This window comes from Epinephelus moara, chromosome 15 (assembly GCF_006386435.1).
Source record: "Epinephelus moara isolate mb chromosome 15, YSFRI_EMoa_1.0, whole genome shotgun sequence".
NCBI lineage: Eukaryota > Metazoa > Chordata > Actinopteri > Perciformes > Serranidae > Epinephelus > Epinephelus moara.
In genome coordinates this window covers 13,621,881-13,645,958 of record NC_065520.1, presented here as the reverse complement: position 1 = coordinate 13,645,958, position 24,078 = coordinate 13,621,881, and the positions used below count along the sequence as shown (strand labels likewise).

At 41.8% G+C, this 24,078-nt stretch overlaps 1 protein-coding gene across 3 annotated transcripts in view; it reads right to left on the bottom strand.

Annotated features, from left to right (window-relative positions):
- Positions 1 to 23,646, bottom strand: part of appa (amyloid beta (A4) precursor protein a) — a 49,883-nt gene extending 26,237 nt beyond the window's left edge. Inside the window, exons 1-2 of one of the 3 annotated variants that reach the window (XM_050063418.1) lie at positions 23,396 to 23,646; positions 692 to 859 (exon numbers count right to left, since the gene is read on the bottom strand). In XM_050063418.1, the coding sequence (XP_049919375.1) occupies positions 692 to 859; positions 23,396 to 23,455 (228 nt within the window). In that variant the 5' untranslated portion in view covers positions 23,456 to 23,646. The remainder of the gene's footprint in view (positions 1 to 691; positions 860 to 23,395) is intronic. The other 2 variants (XM_050063417.1, XM_050063416.1) reach the window with 2 other exon arrangements.
- Between the last annotated feature and the right edge of the window lie 432 nt (positions 23,647 to 24,078).

The window sequence follows — 24,078 nt, the reverse complement described above, 5'->3', positions numbered from 1 at the left end:
AAGTTTATCCTTGACTCAAGGTGGACGTTTGTGCCAAATTTGAAGTAATCTCCAAAAGATGAGATACCACGTTCACAAGAATGCAACAAGTGGAGTCACAATAACATTGATGTTTCACCTTTGACCACCAAATTGTAATCAGTTCATCCTTGACTCAAGGTGGACATTTGTGCCAAATTTGAAGTAATCTCCAAAAGATGAGATACCATGTTCACAAGAATGCGACAAATGAGGTCACAATAACCTTGACCTTTCACCTTTGACCACCAAATTGTAATAAGATCATCCTTGACTCAAGGTGGACGTTTGTGCCAAATTTGAAGTAGTCTCCACAAGATGAGATACCATGTTCACAAGAATGCGACAAATGAGGTCACAATAACCTTGTTCTTTCACCTCTGACCACCAAATTGTAATCAGTTCATCCTTAACTCAAGGTGGACGTTTGTGCCAAATTTGAAGTAATCTCCAAAAGATGAGATACCACGTTCACAAGAATGCTACAAATGGGGTCACAATAAAATTGACGTGTCACTTTTGATCATCAAATTGTAATCAGTTTATCCTCGTCTCAAAGTGGACGTTTGTGCCAAATTTGAGGAAATTCCCTCAAGGTGTTCTTGAGATGTCTTGTTCACAAGAATGAAGCGGATGGACTCAGACTAGAACCCACACCCTCCCCACACTTTACCTCCTGGCAGTACTGCAGGATGCCCTCCTTGGTGCTGATGCAGCTCTTGGTACCCGAGGGGTCCGGCTCCCACTTGCCGCTCTGCACGTTGATGTGCATGTTGAGTTTACCGCAAAACATGGCCACCTGGGGCTCTGCCAACAGACCCATGGAAACATCTGTGGGCACCTAGGGGTGGGGGGAGACAGGCGAGAGAGAGACAGAGAGAGAGATTTAATGAGATATACCACTCATGTTAAACTCCTTGAGCACTTGCGCTGAAAAATGCAAGATGAGTGCAATTAAATTTCATTACTCAGATAGAAGGGGGGGGAGAGGAGATTAGCGTGCGAGATGAAAAGTAAGATGAGGTGAGCTGGTTTAAGATGAGAGGAGCTGGGAGAGAGAGGAGGGAAAGAAGCAGAGGAGAGCCAAAGATGAGGCGTTAGGAGCAAATTTTCCTCTCCCAATTCCATTTTGGGTTTCATTTCTGCGTTCCTATAATCAAACTCTTAACCGTGGCAGTGCGAGCATCGTGCTCGGTGCCTCTGTGTTTATTTGCTACTGGCTGTTTTCAAGTGTTCAAAAGAGATCTTGCTGAAAAATGCTGGAAAAACAGAGCAAAAAAGTGATGGACATCAAAAATCAATAGCTTTTGAGGAATAAATTGCCTCAAACAACAGGCCTGGAGCAATCCAATACACCCTCTGTTTATGGTGTTCATGCACAGGCACACACACACCCACTCAGCTGCCCTTTGCAACACCATTTATGGGAAGAGTGTACATCTCTGTGCCCATGCTGGCTCTTTTTCGTGGACAGTATAGTGTTTATATAACCCTCTGTTGATTCATTTTGGTGCAGCACACAGTGAGCAGGTTGGCTAGAGGCAAGGGGAGTGTGTGTGAGCAAACATGTGTGACAGAGAAAGTCCGCCTTTGGCATGAATGTATTAATTTTTGCGTTAATTTCTGTGTTGGTTTGTGGCTCCGCGTGCGTGCGTGTGTGTGTGTGCCACTGCTGTCTGCCTGCATAAGGAGGTTTTGTGCTGAGGTTCCCTTAGGAGAGGAGGTGCAGACAAACCACTGAATGTCTGCATTGTACTGGCAAATGAGCTAGAACAAAATGGGAGGGAATACTGGGGGGGGAAGAGAAGGAGACAGAGGGAGGGAGGAGAGGGACTGTTGCCATTGTGTGCTCCCTAATCTTGTTAATGGTTTTGAAGGCTCTGGCAGGCAAACAAATGTTGTTTTGTGAGATGGATAGCATATTTTTCCTCCAGACTTGATTCTCTGTGAGCAGCCGGGGGCATAAAGTGCTCTTCCAATATGAGAATAGCTGATGGGGGCCATCGACTCAGATGAATTTGAAGCTGAAAACTCAAATCTTACGATCGATTTAGCAGGCACGCATCTGGTACATCGATGGGAAGATGAACTTTATTAGTGTTTATCAAATTTCATTTATACAATTGGACTGTATGTCTACACTTGGCAGAAGACGGAGACAGTGTTCTCTGGTTATTAGACATTTCACAGTGCATTTATTATTTTGTACAGCCTCCATGGGGCAAAGTGTAGGGGCTGGTGGAGGATGTGACGGGTGCAAAATTCGTAACATTCAGAAACTAAATTTACTGCAGAGATTTTAGAATGGTATCAACTGTACATTTGTGATAATCATCCTAACATAAAGATTCATATCGAAGCCATTAACCAGACAAGTAGACATCAAACTGCATTATAGGTAATACCTAACAGTACACGAGGTCAGAGTCCCTTTCTGTCGGTCAACTAAACTAAAATCCACCACAAAATAAATCCAAAACACGACATAATATTGAAGGTCTATTTGTAAGAGTGTGACGAGCAAAGGTTTTATACTCCTTCATTGGAACCATATCAGAGTTTCATGAGTTCAGAGTCATCATGTATTCTTAGTAACTGATATGAAGCCTTGGATCGCTCAATAATATGCGCTTCAAATGTGCACTTAAGTGTGTGATGATGCCTAATATCTAATAAATCCATTTAGTCTTTGTATGAATAAAGAGGAAAAAGTGTAGTGATGGGTTCTTGGAGGTCATGTTAATTTCATCAGCTGCTTTATTTTATTTCGTCGTAGTTCTGCATCAAATGTCCTTGTAAGTCTTTATCATATCAGTCACGTTTAATTGACTAAAAGTCTGGGCATTTTAGTCTTATCTTAGTAAAAAAGTATTTTAATACAGTTTTTAGTCAATGAAAACTGTCTCAGGGTTCCGACACACCAAGCCGACAGTCGGCCATCGGTCAATGTAGGGCCGTCGGTAAGCATCTGTTGCTCTAGTTTTTGCGGTGAATCTTGCATCGTTGGCAGTTGTCATCCCTTGTTGGCTGATTTTCGGCCGATTCAGCATGCTGTAATTGGCGGCGGAGCTGGCAGAGCCCATACATGTAGGTGAAAGCAAATACATGACTAAAGTCAAGATTGAAACAAACTTGTTATATAAAGGTAAGAGTTCTTTAGCAAAAATGGTTTGTACTTGTTTGCGTTATTGTAAAGATATAAAGATATTGTAAATATTATTCGTTCTTTCAGCATCAGGTCGTGTTGTTAATGTGCTAACTGGCTAACTAGCGTCTTGTATTCGTCCTGTTTGAATGAAAAATACAGACTACCGCCGCAGAATGTACGTGCTGGCTGGACAATGGTTGTAGTCTTTACGGTGTGTTCAAGTGCAACGTTCTGGCAAAGACACGGGTGACGTGAGACGATTCAGCATTTGCCAAAAGTTCTTGAGAAGTCTGGTGTCTATATGGTTATTCATTGTATATACATTACTGCTGATTAATTTTCAAAGATCTCATTGGGCTGATATTCTATCTAAGCACCAATAGTCAACCATACAATATGGTCGGCACACTCTGGTTAAAACATAGGCAACGTCACATTGCGCAACATTCGCCGAACTTTCTTGTGAAGTTTGAGGTGTCTGCGGTTATTACTGATACTTATTTTTCAAAACATTCTCATTGTGTAAATTCTGTGAAAGTACCAACAGTTAACCCTACAATATTGTCGGCGATGTTTAGGTCGAGATATGGGCGACGTGAGGCGACGCAACAGTTGAGCTTCGACACCACTAGTTCTATAATGTAGGTTTGGTTTGTCTGAGCCTTTAGTCTTTTTTAGTTATTAGATTATACTGAACATTTAGGTCAATCTAGTCAAGCCAAAACCAATACTTTGGTCGTTTTAGTCAAACTTACTTCACATAAGATTTTCATCTAATGTGATAAAAAACACTAGTTGAATGACTTAGACTGTAGGATTGTAGAAAGTGCCTGCTCTAATTTAAGGAATATCCAATATGGGCCTAAATATTACCTGTTTTTCCCCAAGCCCTGTTGACATCGTTAACTTTAACATTAGTAAGTTACTTTAGGTCTTCCTAACTGTGCTCATTGTGTGCCACCAGTATTATCCTTATATGGTGCGTGCAGCTCAGGAGTCTATAATATTTCGTCCTTTTGTCATAGAATTAAATAAATAAATACTCAGATTTTTGTAAAGTTTTGTCTTTTAGACTACATTTGGTTGTCTTTGTTCGTCGACTATATTGCATGTTCATATAGTCACAGTTAGTGTTTAATGATGTCTGTGTCATCTTGTCATCATCTCGTCATCGTCTCGTCATCGTCTCTATTTAATCATTGGAAAAAAGGTTGTTGAAGTACATATTTAGTCATAGTTTTAACTAAATAACCACTGCTTGGAGGCTCAGCCATTTACTGCAGTCAAATGAGGGTAAAAAGATAACACACACACAGATCAGCTTACGCTTCATCCATGTCAAACATACACCTCCAAAGTTCACATCCTTCCCAGGCCAACATGATGAGCCGCAAGCTGTGGCGGCAAGGAAATCAGTAAATCCCTCACACACACACACCCACAGTGCAATGTGTACAATCCCCACTTGCCCCCAGCTCTCCTCAGCTCCAACACATGGCAACTTAACACCGGGGGCCATCAGTCTTGACACTGGGCCATCTGCACCACACAGGGTTATTTAGAGGTTTGCCGCTCGATTCCCACACTGCCATCTGTGAGTGAGCAGCGCTAACGGGCCAACAGATCAAATCCTATCCTGCTCATTAATAGTTAAACCCAAGGCAAAGTGGGAGCAGAAAGTTTTCAAACAATCTTTAAAAAGTCGTGTGCATGAGTGCTATCTTTTAATTAACTCACTTTCTGGGTGCCCAGTTTCATTTTGACCTTATCTGCCCACCCTCTGGCCTCTCCTTGTCGCTTATTCAAAGAGATAAACCAACTTCCTCTTTGCTTGAGGCATAGGTAGGAAAGTCTGTGCCAACTGCTCGCTGACATTCAAATTCTTTGTGTCATCCTCTTTTGGCTGGCAAATCATATCCTCGCCAATCGCTCCCTCTTCTCCTTCCTGCCTCTCAGCCTCTCCACTGCTATCTATCCACCGCTCTGTCTTCTGCTGGAGGAGGACGCGGAGGAGGGGGGGGAGGGGGAATCAGCCAGGCCCTCGCTGCAAGCTTATAAATCAGAGTCCCAGGATGATGGCGAAGGCAGGAGCGAGGAGGAGAAAGTGAGAGAAAGAACAATAACCACAATGGCGAGAGACGGGGAGAGATTGGAGAGCAGATGAATTGGACAATAAGGCTTCGGGCCTCGAGCAGAAGGTCAGCGCTCTGCGAGACAGAAAGGATGTGGGGATGGAGGGCCGGAGACAGAGACGGAGACTGACGGAAATCGGGGAAGGCTTTAAAAGGAGAAGATGGGCAATTCTGCTGTCAGATAGAGGTAGTTTAGAGAAAAGGAATGAGAGCATCTTCTGTCATTTCGGTTCCGCGCTGGTTTGGTCAAACTTTTAAAAGATCCTCCAGGCAAACAGCTACACCACTTACGATACTGTGTACAGAAATAATCACTTCCCTTCTACATCTTGAAACAATTCCAGGAATCGTTTTGCAATTTGCAAAAAGATAAAAACGGTAAGAGTAAAGGATTTTCTGACAATGCTTTGGAAGCCAGAATCAATCCTGAGCGAGCAACAGATGGACTGAAAGAAAGGCAGACTGACAAATGGCGAGACACATCAGCAGCAATGTGTTAGACAAATGTATATTGTAGAAGGAGACACCAGGCTTCCCTCCTTTCCTTCCCTTCTCTGTCTTTATCCTCAGCTCTAGTTCACATTTCTGTCTGTCTGCCAGACGGTCATCCTGCAGGGAGGGGATGGAGCGGTAATCTGGGCACTGAGGATTAGGACGGCAGCCTGGTCAGGAGAAATATCCCCCTTTGGTCTCAATCTGGCATGATAGCCATCACCGGAACGGCGGGGAATAAGCCAGGGGAAAGGAGGCTGGCGCTCTATCAGATTGACCCCGAGACGATAGTTCAATTAAAGTCAGCACAAACCCCAGTCACATATTGCTTGGCGTGCTCCTTCGGCCCCAACACAAATTACAAGCAATGCAACTCAAGCACTGATCCATCCAAATAGTCTCCCAGCCTCTTGCCACTCTTGTTAATGATACTAGTCGATGAAAGACCTCTATAGTTTGACAAAAGCAAAGTTACAACAAATTCCACAATGAAGAGAATTGCAGCTGCTGCATTTTTGTGTGCTACAGAAAACAGGCCAACATCAAGTCAGTCTCGGAAAGAAAATACAGACGTAGCTGCTGGGCCTGCTGNATAGTTTGACAAAAGCAAAGTTACAACAAATTCCACAATGAAGAGAATTGCAGCTGCTGCATTTTTGTGTGCTATTTGCAGAAAACAGGCCAACATCAAGTCAGTCTCGGAAAGAAAATACAGACGTAGCTACTGGGCCTGCTGACCCATATGGGACCTCACAATTAAGTTGCATGTAGCAGCCCATGTCCAAGTTGTTCAAGCTTGACATGCGACGTTGGCTTATAAACTTTATAAAGCATGCAACATCCTCATAATAATTTGAGGATGAAATGGAATTTGTTCGACCCCGAGGGAATCACATAAAGGGAAGACAAACACTATAAAACACAAACAAACCAACAATCTGATAATGTAATGCAATAATGTACAAGTTTGGAGGAGTAAAGCGATTAAAGTCAGATTATTTGCTGCTGCAATTTGATAGAGTGGTTTGCTGTCCCAAGGAGGTTTATGATGACGATGACGAGCTCGCTGCAGCAGCTCACATAAACCGGCCACATGTGTGTGTGATTTTGTTCCTCCCGAATCACAGTTCCCATCTCAAACAGGTGACCCATTTCCACAGCTGGAAACCATGACCCAAATCACAACCAGGCAAACGCAACACAATCTTCGCTTCATCATCATGAGTCTGACTGTCACATGTTCTGCCTTACAGGGTTCTGGTTTATTATAAGGTCTGTGCACTCACTTATGGCTTAATAATGTGGTTTGGGCTGGAGCCAAAACCAAAAGTCTGTTAAATGATTAGTGGATTTTCTGACATCTTAAAGACAAGACTATTTATTTATTTTTAAATTAATGACTCAAGAAAATGTTCTGCATAGTAAAAACAGTTAAGACATCTGGCTAATTAGGGACAAAGTTTAGTACAGAATCCCTTAAGTGCCGAAAAGTGATGTGTTTTGATCTTCTGCATACCAGTTATTACCTTGTGTGCACAAGTTAATTGTCTTTTGGGAACAGGTTATTATCTTTTGGGAACAAGTAATTATCTTGTGGGTACAGGTTATTGCCTTTGGGAACAGGTTATTATATTTTGGGTACAGGTTATTATCTTTTGGGAACAAGTTATCTTGTGGGAACATGTCATTATCTTGTGTGCACACGTTGTCTTGTGGGAACAGGTTATTATCTTTTGAGAACAAGTTATTATCTTTTGGGAACAAGTTATCGTCTCCTTGGAAACAAGTTATTATCTTGTGTGCACAAGTTATCTTGTGGGAACAGGTCACAAGTTATCATCTTGTGGGAACAAGTTATGATCTTTTGGGAACACGTTATCATCTTGTGGGAACAAGTTATCTTTTGGGAACAGGTTATTATCTTTTGAGAACTAGCTATTATCTTTTGGGAACAGGTTGTTATCTTTTGGGAACAAGTTATTATCTTGTGGGAGCAGGTTACCATCTTGTGGGAACAAGTTATCATCTTGTGGGAACAAGTTATCATCTTGTGGGAACAAGTTATCTTGTGGGAACAGGTTGTTATCTTTTGGGAACAAGTTATTATCTTTTGGGAACAAGTTATCATCTTATGGGAACAAGTTATTATCTTTTGGGAACAAGTTATTATCTTTTGGGAACAAGTTATCATCTTATGGGAACAAGTTATTATCTTTTGGGAACAAGTTATCTTGTGGGAACAAGTTGTTATCTTGTGTGCGCAACTTATCTTGTGGGAACAAGTTACCATCTTGTGGGAACAAGTTCTCATCTTGTGGGAACAAGTTCTCATCTTGTGGGAACAAGTTATCTTGTGGGAACAAGTAATATATTTTGTGCACAAGTTATGTTGTGGGAACAGGTCATTATCTTTTGGGAACAACTTCTTATCTTGTGGGAACAAGTTATTGTGTCGTGCACACACATTATCTTGTATGCACAAAATAGAAAATACCACCTTTGGGAAATGTAGGCACTCTTTAGTTCAGCAAAGTCAAACTCAACCTTCTTTAAAATCACTCCTGAAAACCTACTTTTACAGGACGGCTTTTATACAGTTAGTTCATCGAGTTTCTATCTCTTTTATTACTTTAATTAATTATCATTACACACTGTTACTATGTTCTATGTTTTTTTAAATTTATGTTTTAGTTGTTTTTATCTTGTCATGTATACTATTTTATCTTGTTTTGTAAAGCACCTGGTAACAGTGTTTGGAAGAGTGCTGTATAAATAAAGTCTATAATTATAAATATTTATTATAATGGCTATTTGGTTTGTTTACAACCTGTCTGACTGCTCATGTTTCGTGCTTTATAATACTGCATTGTAGCGACCTCTGAGTTCCAAGATGGAAAAATTTGAATTCAGAAATTACTTTAGAGAGAACAATGTTATCATAACTGAAGGAAATAATGAATCCTTTACAAGCATGTCTCCCCATTGACTATTCTGACTTTTGGAGAAAACACAAATTAGCAGCTGATTCAAAGTATTCAGCCAGAAAAACCTTTTACAGTCTCAATTTCTGCCCCTCACCTCTCAAAGGCAAAACATTCACATCGATCAATGCGACCGCACAGAACTCCCCGTGTGTAGGACTCTGTGAGACATAATAACTCTTCTTCCCCCTTTATGGAAATTGCCTAACCATTCCCATCTCAAAGTCATTGTGTAAAGGGACTGTAAAATGTACTGCTATGTGTGAATGAGCCCGCTTATGGCTGGCGGATTCACAGATGTGATCAACGGCACTAAAAAGCAGAAAAAAAAAGGGCTGCAAAATGTTTATTACCCATTAAATGTAAATGGGGGGTTGTCAGAAAAAGAAATATTGCTTTGCATGCTTACAAACTGCAAATAAATCCATTCTTACACACCATGTATCTTCTCACTCACACAGAGGCTGAGACGCAGTTTAATGTAAGCACACACACACACACACACACACACACACGCATAACAATCTTTGAAGTGTCCCCATGGGCGCTGGTCCTGCGGTGCTATTAATTGTACAGTCTTATCTGAGTGGCCCAGGCCTGCCATGGGGAGCTGGGTGGAGGCGGCGGGGGGTAGGGAGGGGGGAGGGTGTCTTAGATCATCTCTCCTCCCGGGGGAGACTCCCTGGAGAGCAAGATGTGTCGCAGGAGCCTTGCGCACACACTCTCTCTCGCTCTGGCACACATCTTTTACAGGCATCTTTGGCGACGTCCGAGCTAACAAGACAAGGCTGGATTGTCCAGGCTGGGACGCTCTCAACCACATGCAAGATAATGTCAACTGGTGGAGATGGTTAACAATGGCTCCGACACACACTCACCATATAGGCGACAGGGAAGTGGCAGTAACACAATGCAAATAAAGTCTTTATTGTGCCTTTAAACATTTACGTTATGTGATGCCACTAACTTATACAGCCTTGTGTGATTAATCAGTCACTTGTGGTGGAATCCAGCACGAGCCCGTCTGTCTGTAGGTTGTTTACATGACGCATCGCCGTGTGGAATCTGTTTGCTTAGCCTGGGAGGATATGTGACGGCGGAATTAGATAAGACTGGCGAGGTGACAGAATTGCTCGTGCACGTCGGGATACACACACGGTCTGTAATCACCTTGGCAAGCGGGTCATGCTGTTACTTAAAACCCTGAGCTCGTCTTTGCCTGGACTTGGGAGTGTGGGTGCGACGCTGCCCCGCTCTGATGTGTGTAAAGCTATCCGCGCCTCATGTTTGGGGAGCAGATTTAGTGGGTTGTGTGTTTCGCTGATTACAGGGCGGACCCTCCCTTCCCTTCGCACTCCCTGCAGGACAAGAGTTCAACTACAGAGCAGATGTAAAACCAGACACGTCGCCGGGATCTGTACAGACACTCCGTCCTGAATGTGTGCGGGAAAAAATAAGACACTGGGTGTGGGATTGATCCTCTGAGCAGCGTTTGCAGGTGTAAATTGAGGTGAATCAGGTTATGATGAAACTCGAGCACCTCCAGAAACGGACTGCATCTCATCATTCAGGGGATAAATATCGATCTCCTCGATTATTAGGCTTAAAAGGTCAAACTGGCACCGTGACACGTCTCTGAAAAGTCAACCACGCCCATCTGGTGCAGACTCATCACGTCATGCCACGTCCTCCTTTTTTCTTACTCAGCAGTCCTCGTCTTCAAAACTTTTAAAGCCTGTGAGGAAGTTTGTTTGAGTCTTCATTCATATTCAACGCGATTAAGCCGTGTCTCGGGGGTTTCGACTGGAATTAGCATCTCAGACAAATCTCTTTAAAATCTGATTAGAGGTGTGTAAGAATAATAGTTCTGACTTCTGCCCACTTAATTTGTCTAGAGGTGATGGAGGGACTTTTGGTTTCCTTAGTAATAATCACCATGGAGACGGAGCCTGCTCTCAAACCCCGGGGAGCTGCCTGTTATAACCTCCTTCTGTCAGCGCTGTGGCAACCTGAGGCAACACCATTATCCAGTTCACCTGGGAGTGGGAATTTCATCACCAGGCTGGTTTGCTTTCGTAAGGAAGCATGTGTGTGTGTGAAGCTAGGTGTGCATGCAGGTGTTTTTGTGTGCTTTAAAAATCAACATTAGATCATCATGATGGCCGGCTCGTTCAGTAATGGCCTGCTAAACTGCTTCTGACCTCACTGGTATCCAGCTGGGAGTCGCCAATATACACAGATGGAGCTGTGACCGCCTGCGCAAACAAACACACGCACACACACACACACACGGTGATGTCAAGCTATGAATTTTGGCGACTCAGATCACACATCATGCAAATCTGCCCAAAAATATGTTAATAACGGTTGTTTTTGCTCTAAAGATGTGCCAATGTGTTGCATCATGAAATAGCTGTGCTCTGTGAACACGTGAAAACCTCAGTATAGCTTTACCTTAACTAAATCCTTTTTGCATCATGTTACGTCATCTTTTTTTTCAGATTCATAAAGCTGTGCGTACGCGAGATTCGGTTTTATAATTCTCAATCATCGTGGCGCTGGGCATGCGGACACAAGCCTCATTCCCACACCCACAGTTCACCATAAATGGATGTAGAAACACCCTTAGACAGCACTCGAGGCAAAATTATTTGGCAAAGATGCCGGAGAATGCTGGAAAGAATTTCAAGTCGGAGCAGAAAAGTGCTCTACATCATCTCCAATTTTTCCCCATTGTCCGGTCAGATGATTTGAGAGGCGGGCCTTCTGTGGTGGTCACGACAGTGGAGGAGAAACTGGTGGCAGCAGCTGCTGTATACCCAGAGCTATACGACTTTACAAACCACAATTACCATGATCTCAGTAGAAAACAGCAGGCGTGGAAGCATATACAACTATCACCGAGGAGAAGCTTCTGGACCAACTGGTGCTACTCCCCATGACCCAACCTCTTTTTAAGGGTCTCATGTACCCACACAGATCTGTTTCCCTGTGCCCAACAAACTATTTGCATGACAATCGTTTTTTATTTACTAGAGGCATTCAATTTAAAAAAAATAAATACTTGTGCCCCGTCACCGCTCATTAGACCTGCCAATGAGAAATATGATAAAGAACGACCAGTTTCACCAACTGTGTTGCATCAGCGAGCTCCTATCATACATGGCTGTGGATATTTGTAGCATCCTTACCAACAATTCGTCACATTTCTGCAAACCATCACCCCGGGAAAATCTTAGCTTACGTGACTTTTTTTCGACAATGCACATTTATTTCTTTCATATTTACAAGAGCTTCGACAATTAATTAGTTGTCAACTATTAAATTAATCACCAACTAATTTGATGAGAAAAAAAGGGCAATTTTTTTTGACTTTCTCACTTAAATGTGAATATTTTCTGGTTTCTTTACTCCTCTATGAAAATAAACTGAAAATCTTTGGGTTGTGGACAAAACATCTGAAGATGTCTTGGCTTTAGGACAAAGTGATCAACATTTTTCACCATTTTCTGACATTTCATAGACCAAACGAACAATTTGAGTAACCAAGAAAATAATCGACAATAAAAATAATTGTTAATTGCAGCCCTATTTACATTGCATTGTATGTTTTCTCACTTTTAAAATAAACCTTTCTTAAGGCATTCTCATTGTTAGTTAACATTTTTACTTTTCAGATCAATTTTAACAAATCATGCTATCAAATTCAGCTATTTCCAACAATTGCAAATGTCCCCAGTGTCCCCTACTGAAGCAACAACAGCACCGTCATGGCCCAAATCCAACCGTGTTGCCTTGCCCTACAGGAAGCAATCAAAACCCCTTTTTCATAATTTGCCATCTGCATCAGGATAATACACACGCTGAAAACACACTACACAAACAACTTAACTTAGCATATTTGCCCTAATGTGTTCACTTGCATCAATAGAGCTAAAGGCAACAATTTCCTGTCCTCAGACAACACTGCAGAATTTCATTTAAAGGAGGCTGAAAAAACGCCCCACAGAAGCCTGTAATATTAAGCATGTTTACAGCTGCATGAAAATCATTTCAGGGCTGACTGTGAGTTGAGGTAATTTCTCATCAGTGTTGCTGCTAGGAGTCATTGTGAATCAGTGCCCTGGGGTGCTGATGGGTGTGTATATCTGGAATCGTCATTAGTGGTTATAGCACCACCTCTACGCAGGTAAACTGGGAACACAGTATTTCGAAACGGAAAGCAATCACTGACGGAAAAGCACTGCCAAGTCATACTTTCCTGTACTTCCTACGACCTTAACTGAATTCTAACTAAATGCTGAAATTATCACTTTAAAATTATGATTAATACCAGCTTAACAAGAAGACAAAATTGTATTTCACAAATCCCAAAGGAAACTCTACAAACTGTCAATTAAAACATGAGGGATTTTCTAAACAAAGGCTTCCACACACACACACACACACACACACACATAGCTCTGCGCCATTCTTGTCCACTGCACAAACGCAGGAAGTCCATCTCTATCATGGAGACCAAACAGGAACCAGATCCAGAAATAGCAGGGCACAGTCAATAATACCCGTCCATTTTCTGACGCAAATCTCCACCTCGCCCCTCTCGTCTCGTTTGCGCCCACACACACACCCACGTACGCACACACATAGAACTTGGCATTTCAAACAAGTGTTCCAATTTCACACTTGGACTCCGAGAGGACTTGTCATCTACAATTGATGGTGTGTCGCCCGACTCAAAGAGGTACTAGTTTCATAAAGCCTCTGAACTGTGACTCTCGAGCTGAGGCCATGCAGCACATCAGCAACATACTGTATGGATGACACAGCGCTTCAGAGAGAAAGTGAGAGCGAGAAACTGTTCTGGTGGAAAATGGTAAAAAGGGGGGGAGGAATGGGTGTGAAGAACGACGGGAATAACACACAGCAGCCTAATTATAGTCCAAGTACCAGGCACCTGGGGAAGACTCAGTGCTATGGCAACCCTGAACACCCAGGACGGTGAGAGAAGTGAGAGGACGAGGGGATGAGATCATTCCTGAGTGGAGGAGTGTAACCCTTGAAAAACAAGGACCCTCATGGGTATTTTTGGGTGTTGATAGAGGTGGTGAAAGGGAAAGAACTTCATCATTAAACTGGAAAACTTTCTCAAAAAGATTCTTTAAAAATAAAGAGTCAGCAACCTGTGCAGGAATCAAAGATGTACTGGGGCAGAGCGATTTCTTGGTGTGAATCCATTTCATGAAGAAAATAAGAGTGCTGGAGAGACGAAAATGTGTTTGGATGGACGGAAACCAGTGGAGGAAAAAGAGCTGCCAGACAGGCCAGCATTACTGTCGACCCAGGAATTATTTATATGGTGGAAGAATTGGCGATAGTGTTGGTGAATAGCTTATGTTTGAATTTTCTTTTAATTTTAAAATTCAGTTCATAGACCAAAAAACAAAGGGGGGACAAAGGGACAGACGTCAAATACTCTTTTTCATTCCTGCACTTGCCAACCTTTTGGGGGGGTACATCAACAACATCTGGCACACATCTGGAGTTGGCAGTAGCCAGTGAAGACGTGCGATAGAAGTACGTGCTCTTTCCGTTTTTCTTCTGATCTGTAACTCCAGTGTTACAACAGCATTCCCACGCATTTTTACCAGTGAATTTTTAAAACTTTTAAAGATGTTTTACCCAATTTCATGACTTTATTGAAGTACTTTACAATGGATAGGTCCCAGGCATTTCCGATAAGCAAACTGCAAGTGGATGAGTTTCATGGTATCCCGGGATTACAGAGCTATTACTATAAGCCAAAATGACCCTTAAATGAACAAAACCAGAGGGTTTGTTTTTTAAATTTTATGCTTAAGAGGATAGGACATAAGCCCCTTTTATTATTTACCCGGGATTTTGAAAAACCTTTGCACGTTTCCAGCGAAATTACCCGGGGACTTTAAGACAAAAAAAGTACCTAGTAGGGGGGTAGGACTTTTCAGATTCCCTGGAATTCTTGAGGGACTTTCGACAAGCTTCACTTCATTTGTGTTTTGATCATTTGGAAAATGGAGCAAAGGAAGAGAAGCTACGAGAAGTGGACGGATGACGAGGTCCAGGCTCTTTTGAGTGTATTTGCCACAGAAGTTTCTTCAACCTTCACGAATTTGTTTCGGCACGTGCCCTATATTTAGCTCCGCTAGCTTGTCGGCTATTCTTCCATAGACTCAGTCGTTTCAAGTCATCGAATCAAAGTCCCGCTAAATTTCTTCTGCGGCAAATACACTCAACAGCGGGACTTTGATTCGATGACTTGAAACGACTGAGTCTATAGAAGAATAGCCGACAAGCTAGAAGAGCTAAATATAGGCCACGTGCCGAAACAAATTCGTGAAAGGTTGAAGAAACTTAAGCAAGATTATAAGAAGCTGAAGGACCACAACAGTCAGCAGTTTAATTTGTAGATCATGTCCAGATACATTCAATTTTTTGGCTGGTATTTTAGCCTCTTTATCGACTGTCGATAGGCAGGTAAGAAACATGAGGGAAGAAGGGGGCGGACATTTAAAACTGAACCTTGGATGTTGTGACTATACGACATGCTTCTCTGTCACTACACTAGCAGGACTCTGTCTGAGATGCCTTTTCTAACCCACTTTGTTGCATGCTTTTTTTAGGACAGCAGTACCACATGTGCCATATGCCTGTCTGGTTTCACAGAGTTATCTCCACACTGACTGAATCCACGGAGCCACTTCATATCACCGTTAATGCACTTGACTCGAAATAAATGTCAAATTCCCAGGCACAGAAGTGGGGGCGGGACCTCTGCTGGGCTCCTCTCTTATAACTGAAGGCTTAAAGGTGAGCTGGCACTTCTTTGGTTCATTACACCTCCAGTCTGGGATCCAGCAGAGAGGACACAAGCGGCCTCTTGGATCGGCTGCACCGTTAGGTCAAACACCTCTAAGTGCCTTGGGGGTTCCAGTCACGATGTGTGACGACGCATACACGTGTTATAACATCGTATTCTGATTCCAGCGTCATCCACTAGTCACATGGGCGTAAATCTACACATCCACACTGAAATTTATGGACTAACTCATCCATCACACACTGATAATGTTGCTTGTGTGTGACAAAATCCAAGATTAAAACCTGACCGTACTGGCCTTGGTCAGATTATTACAGCCTGGGTCAGAGCTCGGTGGAAGGTCAGTCACAAACCTCTACAGCACATCACAACCTTGACTGTGACGGAGGTGTGACCATAAAAGCACTGATGCCTTAACAAGAAATGGCAGCAACATGGTTTCCAGATGGAGGCTATGTGTGTGAACACTGTGTGTGCAGCTCCCTCACTGATGAGGTGAAAGCTGGATGTACTCGATGCTGCTGCTGAGTAATTGCGCAGGTCGGGCCGACTCGTTTCTCGGCTTATTATTCAGATTCTGTACCAACAGCTGCTTACTCAGCAGCAGCGAAATGAAAAGTGTGTCTTCGTGGCGCACTGCTGATATTTACAGATGGAAATAGCGGTCCAATGGTGATGAATGGTGCTGCCTGGTGAGAGACTCGCTCTAATACGAGAGGTGGGTGGGAGAATGGCGTGTTCCCTGATGACTACCGGGCAATAAAGCTAGGATTGTAACATGTTTGACCTATTAGAGCTAATTATGAGCCAGTAATAAAAAGGGAGAGGTGAGCAAGATGAAGTAGAGTGTGACACTTAAGCAGCATCTCCATCCAAGACCTTCGATTTAAATCAGAACGTTCTCCTGAAACAGCAAGAGAGGAATGCCAGCTTCTTATGCTATCAGATTCTTGTTGGATCTAATCAAACCTTCTGGCATTCGTCCACAGTATCTCATCGAGAGGCCAGGTTGCACTGCACAATGCAAGCCTTTTAGCTGTGCACTGGCCTGTTACCTCTGAAATCAGCACTACCAGATTCCTACCATGCTTTGAAAAGGGGGGATGCTACCTTTCAGTAACATTATGAGCGCACAGAAGACTCAGGGGTGTGAGAACGACAAAACGAGACTATAAAGAAAAGTCAAACACAGAGAGGAAGGCAAAGATTAACAGGTAAAGCCATCTTCATTGTTCCCCGACAGCTGATTTACACCGCGACCAGCTCCAAAAGACAAGCACATCAGCGTCAGCCCCGTTTCCAGAGACCATGACAACAGAAACAACAGTATCAAAAGGTCAGGAATTCTTTTCTCCAGGACAGACAGAGGGGGATGCTGCGGGGGGACATTAATTGGGAACGCTGCGGTGTCATTGTTGTTGTTGACACAACCAAGATGGACAATGTGTGCTGTTTGAACAAGGAATTCTAACAGCCAACTATTAGCACTACGGGTTGGACGTGAGGGATTAAAAACAGAGAACGAGAGAGAGACAAAAAAACAGGGAGTGCTGGAGACAAAGTCTTTTCAGGCCTTATTATGAAGAGGACATTCAGTCCTGCCACATGACAATATCCACTGTTTACTGAGATGAGGAAAGACAGGCACAGGGAGAGTATGACAACTAATATCACCACAGTGGCCGATATGACTGCTGCCTATTCTTCTTATTTCTATGGCTGCAGATATCGATTACTTTCATGATTTAATTTGGTTTTGTTTAAACGATTTATCATGTCATTAAAATGTGAAAACAAGTCAAGAACAGGACAAATACCCTTCATAATTTCTCATTTGGTCGACCAATACTCTTAAACCCAAAGATCAACGCTGTCTCCTGGAAATCATGTTTGTATGTTGCTAAACTACTTTCTTAACCTCCTGAGACCCGGACATTTGTTTGGATGGCAATTTTATTATCTCCTAGCTATTTGGGATCAGTAGGACCTGATAAGTCCAAAAAAATCTAAACTTTGTCAACGATAATAGAGTCCCTAAAATGTGACGATAATAGAGTTTCAATATCCTCAAACAAGATGATAATGAAGTCCCAATGTCTTTCAACAAGAGGATGATAAATTTCTTATGTCTTCAAATGAGTACTTTCTAGTTAAGTGACTTAGCTTGTTACTGTTGCTAAAATTGATGAAATTTGTTGCCATATCAAACTACAAATGTTATTTATCATAAATACACAAGTTTCAAGTTGGTCTATTGTGGTCTTACTGCCACTGGATGGCACGATAAAGTGTCCACGAACAAGGACAACAGGTTAAGTTAAGCAGAATGAAGTATAGGTCCAGTAATGTTCTTGTATATGGACACAGAATCTCAACGTTGTTGTGGGGACGTAATCACTGCCTGGATTATGTTCAGGGACGTTTTATTCAGGTAATGAAACACCACATTCATGTACTGCATAAGCTGTGAAAGGAGGTGGTTGGGGAGGATGGCAGGCGTACAAAGTGCCGGACCTTGATACCAGGACCCCGGGTTTCCCGTCTAGACTCTGATCTTAAGTTTAAGCAACAAGAGCACTTTGGTTAAGGTAAGGAAAAGATTGTGATTTCCGTTAAAGGCTAATAAATAAAGGTAGTAAAATTTAAAAAAATTTTGCTGATAACTTTTCAATTAACATTTTGCTGATATGTCCAGTAGAGGTGGGAATCACCAGAGGATCCACGATACGATTATCATGATGCTATATTATTGCAATTTTAAATATGCTGCAATTACGAGTTATTACTTTTTTCAACTGCAAATTATGTCCCTAAAGGAAAACTTTGTCAACATCTGTTCTATTTAATAAGATAAAGTTTTCAATCAGTTTACGTCACTTCAGCCATTTTTTTGCCACGGTAAATTGTATCTAGTGGACTGAAAAAGCAATTGATAAAGTTTAATTTGTATTCGTAATATTAATAATTTATATAATTTTAAAAAATCAATACTTGGCACTTATACTGTGATGATGTCGCTAATTTTTAAAATGCTTTTTTCCGCTTGAGGAAAGTTTTACAAATATAAAACCTCCATGGCTCAGGGTATTTTTTCGCTACAATACCAAGAGTGGCCACTGGGGAAAACTGCCTGCAAGCTGCGCGGCTTTCCTGGAAGCCTAGTTCAGTATCAACATTTTTGCGACTTTTATTTGCGTTAAGAGAAAACTCTAATTTGTTCTGAATTATATTTCCCTCAAAACATATTTTCAAACTAGTTATGTAATTTCTAGGTGACAGGGCCGATATTTAAGATATTTAATTCACAAATTACCCCATTTGAAGCATGTCTGCCAGTTTTACCTGCTCTAAATTTACTTGAAAGATTATTTAATTATCAATTTTTTTAAATGTTATCAGCTAAGCGATCACTCACTGCAACATTTCAGCACAACAGAACTTACAGTATTTGCACGGATAAATATCCAAATGGAGATCAAGTTACAAAAATGTTGGCAAATAGCTAAAAAACGTATCCATCGCAAATTCCAAAAATCCAAGTTGACGGCTTAAAATATCTTGTTTTGCCCCAGCAGTTTCAATTTCCTATCATAGATGTATAAGAAAACCAGAAAATATTCACATTTCATTTTCATTCATATTCGTGCTTGAAAGTAGGGGCAAGAATGAATACAATTTTATTGATACCAGTGCCAATATTGATTCTGCTGATCGGTGCAATTCCCAATCAGATCTATTCTTGATTCCTGCCCACACATTCTTACTTTAAGTTATTTTACAGACATTACAAGCAGCACTGCTCTGGATTTCCTTCCCCAATCATCAAAATAGTTGCTGTTGACCGACGTCTTATCTGACTTAACGTGTCAGCTCTAGATGTCACATTACAACATACTACATGTCCAGTACAGCCGTGCAGTTTGATAGCAGTGGGGAAGACACAACAAACACATCAGCAAACATCTGATATTTGGTGCCAGTCTGTCGGAATAAGAGCAAATGCTTTGAACGATTCACTGACATTAGCCTCAGCTGACCTGATCTCAGTGCGTCTATATGTCACTTCTGCTGCTGCTTTTATATCTTCAGGTGTACAGGAAGCCCTGGATTTAACACGAAGCTCAAACTCTTTCTCTGCAAAATGTTAATTACAGACTGAAGTGGAAGTGTAGGCGAAAGTGGCTACAATAAAAAAGTCAAATAAGAAAATGCACAGCAAGACGATATATATTAGTGTCAGGTGGATTTCCTCCTTCAAAGAATTGAAACTGCAGCGTGAGCAGCAGAGAAGGTGCCAGAGAGAAACACTGGCAGCGCCAACAGGCATAATGGCATTAAACTCACTAATAAGGGGAGAGGGCTGGTCCGCCCCAAGCTGAAAGACTGCAGTATGCACACAAACAGACTGCCTGCACCCATCCAACAGCCATTTCCCAAGGATTCACAAATACACAAAGGCTGGCATCCAACTCCCACGCTCCACACCGCGGGCCCGTCAGGAAAAAAGCAGCTTCCTCGAGCTGTGCGTGTGTGTGTGTGTGTGTTTGTATGGGGCAGTCACGGAGGCTATAAACAAGCCCTAACAAGATCAAAAACTTGCAACAGCTCATTTTCAGGTCTGATTTAATCTCGCTCGTGTTATTCCTTGAAAATTTAAACAACTTCCTCTATCTCATTTCATCACTCCGCCTTTGATATGTATAATGTAAATACAGGACTCCCTAAGTAAGCTAAGCAATGGATTACCAACAAAGCCACTGCTTTGCTTGATGAGCAGCCCGAACTGTTCGCTCCATGTCCACTGATTACAGGCTGGGAGCAGCAGGTCAGAAATGTCCAAGACAGCAGAGGCAAGCGGGCTGAATGGATTGTAGCAGCCATTGTTTGGCACTATCGATCTATTACAAGTAACACATTTATCATGTGTACAAGCTAGAATTGTTACGACCAGACATTCCTCAGACAACACTGAACTGCAGCTGCTTAACCACAATGAAACTAAGTGACTGAGTAATTTCTCTCACAATGACATCACAAGCTAAGTGTTAAAATCGCTTGTTAGAACAAGTGGAAGTTGCATGGGTATTTTCCATAGACAGATTTTACCTTGAGAAGGGGGGGACTAAAGCATTAGGGAGTGTACTCTACTAGTCAGAGTAGGGGTAGGGCTGGGGTGTGACGTCATGACCCTCCCCAAAAATACAAATATGTTTCCTTGAGCCTCCCAGAATGACTAGTGGAAAATGCATGACTTTTCGTACACCTTAAATTAGTCATTAGATTTTTAAAACGTACCCTTTGGTGTTTGAAATTTAAAGTAAAAAGTTGAAGATGAAACTTTGGAGCTGAGCAAGGAGCCTGGGTTTTTCACTCTCGTCATGCTAGCTTAGGTTAGCTTGTGCAGTTTATTTTTGGCCAAATTTTAAACAAGACGTAGAATAAAGTGATTTTGATGAAATATTACTAATTCAGGCTCAGATTTTAGTCACACATGATGTGTCAAAGGACCATAATAAATTTGAAAATCCAACAATATTTCGAATACAATATCACGATACACGACACAGTTTAAACGTGTTGCGATATGCTCAGAATTGCGATGAAACATACTATAATTTATTAGCCTACCTTTTTTTCAACTGCAAATTAAGTCCGCAATGGAAAACTTCGTCAACATCAACAGTGTTATCGAATAAAATTCAGTAGCTGGTCTGTTTATCTCTCATTTAGTCATTTTTATTGCAGCACAATGTACATAGAGGACTGAAAATGATAATTATATTACGCTAGTCGGCTACCTAATGTTTAATTTGTATTTGTAACGTTAATAATATAGCTAATAAAGAATCGATTACTTGGTGTCCGTGCAGCGATACGGCTTTGTCACAGAAAAACATCGCAATTTTTTCCCCCATCTCTAATAAATGGTATCATTCTGTAATTTAACCCTTGAAAGAAAGCATGCCTTCCTGTCTTTAAAAACCTGCGTTAAAAAATACAGTCATTTAAAGATGTATGCCCCTCCTTTAAGCCAAAATAAAAAACATGAGTCCCTTGCCAGTGCTTAAAACATTATTTCACTCTCCCCTCGTCATTTTGCACCACCCCTCACCTCTAATAGTAATGAACAGTCCCTTACAGGTATGTTTCATTTCTCTCTGCACACTCACATCACGACCTTAGTGTTAAAATCCCTTATTAAAACTGGTTATAAGAATCTAAGTTAGGGATATCCCCATGTTTAATAAGTTTCTGGGTAATTTCCAGACAAATTTTACATTGAAAATGAGGAAACTGAAGCACTGCTATTACTCACAGTTAAGGAAATTACACAACTGACGATGATAATATGACATTTTAACACATCTCTGGCTGTATTTGATTAAATAGCTGTGATTCTTTTAATTGCAGTGACATAAATGACATGTTAAAAATAGATATGTGTTGCAGTGTGTGCTCACAAAGCGATATTCTTGGCAAAGACGCTTGAAAAATGGATGAGTGGGGATTTTGTGAAAGCTCCACTGAGAGAGAGACATTATTAAAAATATAATTTAGGTTATTTAATGTCACTATAGTCACACCAAACTCAAAGATGGGTAAGAAAAGGAGCCTGAGAGGCAACAATGATAGCCAAAGCTCCTGTTGGCTTCCCAGTTTCCCCGACCCTCGATAAATGCTGCAGTGCACCGCCGCCATCTTACTTCTCTATTCTCTCCCATCTGACTGAAATATGAGGGAAAGCGATAATGATGTTTGTTTGAGGACCCTGTCATCTTCACGGGTTCATTTACTCTCCTCAAGCCACAATCTGGCGTCATGTCTTCATTATGAGGGAACAAGACGTCTTATTGAGTTATTTTCATTCCCCAAAAACACGCCCACTCCCTTAAAATCAGCCCTCGGGATATGGAAAATGAGACAATACGCTTTTCATCTATTCCCTGTAACTTAATGAGTTTAAATGAGATTAAATGAGCAGGAATGCCCATTAAATAAACGTTTAATAGAAAAAGCACACACAGTTGCGCAGTGTTATTGAAGGTACATCGTTTGACAACTTGTTTGTAGCATTAAAAAAAAAAAAAGAATGCAACTTGCTTCTCGGTTTAAACACAAAAGGAAACATTTTGGGTGCAGCTTTAAATCGAGGGTGACGGACACCCTCTCCATTGTCACACAGCCTCAATAAATCAGCCACCACAGGCTTAAAGGGACACTTTGCCTGGGAAAAAGGCACCACAGAGCATCGGAACACGGGTGTTTAAAATTAAATACGTGTCATTTGAGTGTATCTCACACTTCTAGGAAGACTTTCACAAATAAACAACGTTTAACAGTAATGAAATGTGTAAACGTTGGCGCTTTGCTGTGCAAAACAGTGAAGAGGCTTTGGTTTAGAAATACAAAGTATTTACAATCAGTGTCAAAATGGCGAAACTTTAGCACAAGACTTCCGGTTAAAACCTTCAACATAAAACAACAGGAAAATGACTTGCCTTATTTAATATAGTACACAACTTAAAGAGAGTGTAACTGCTCATTACTGAAATATTTTTGCTGTAACTGAAGTCATTTAATAAATTCCCTTGTCAATAACCATCCTCTTGAGCCGTTTTAAACATATTCTAAGCTTTAAGTCTGAAGGTACGGCATCCTAGCTTCCGGTCTCCTTGTAGCTAACTGCAGCTAACCTGACGCAGTTGACAGCAACAATATGGTGGGAATACTGCGAAACCTCGCACCAAAAAACGGATTTTCTTACCTCGGCAGCCAGAGCCGACGCCGCTACAACCAGCAGCAGTAAAGCTACTCGATCCCCCATGTCGCTTCGCTGACACGACGCTCCTAAAGGCAGCGTTTTCGCCAAACGGTTACACGTTTGCGTCGGGTGAGAAACTGAGTGTGTTCAGCGCCGGTGACTCCCGTTGTCTGATTGTGAGCGATACCGAGGCTGCACAGCTGCTCAGCGCCGGATCACCTGACCACAGCGGAGTGGGATTAACACACACACACACACACATACACACACACACTGGAAATGCGCGCACACAGTCTTTCAGTCACACACCTTATCTTTCTGACGCACGTGCACTCATTATCTCTTATGTACACTGTAAATCAGGGGCGTAGCACCAAATTATAGGCCCAGTGTATAAGAAGTCTCTGTGGCCCCCTGCCCTTTCGACGCCTTTCCAGTGCAGCTTTTGAAATTTTTTATTTTTTATTTTTTTTCATTCTCACCGCTTTCTTCGCTCTGTTTTTTGGAACCCTGTTTCCCATCAAAACAGGTGTGACATGTAACATACGTGTCGGCAGCTCTTTCAAAACAATATCAATGGCAAAACATGACAATAACTATCATTTACCATCCCTGTTATATGGCGGCTGATCTCGTCCTCTGCTCCTAGGGTAAGGAGCTCCGTTGTTTTCCCAGTTGGTGGACAT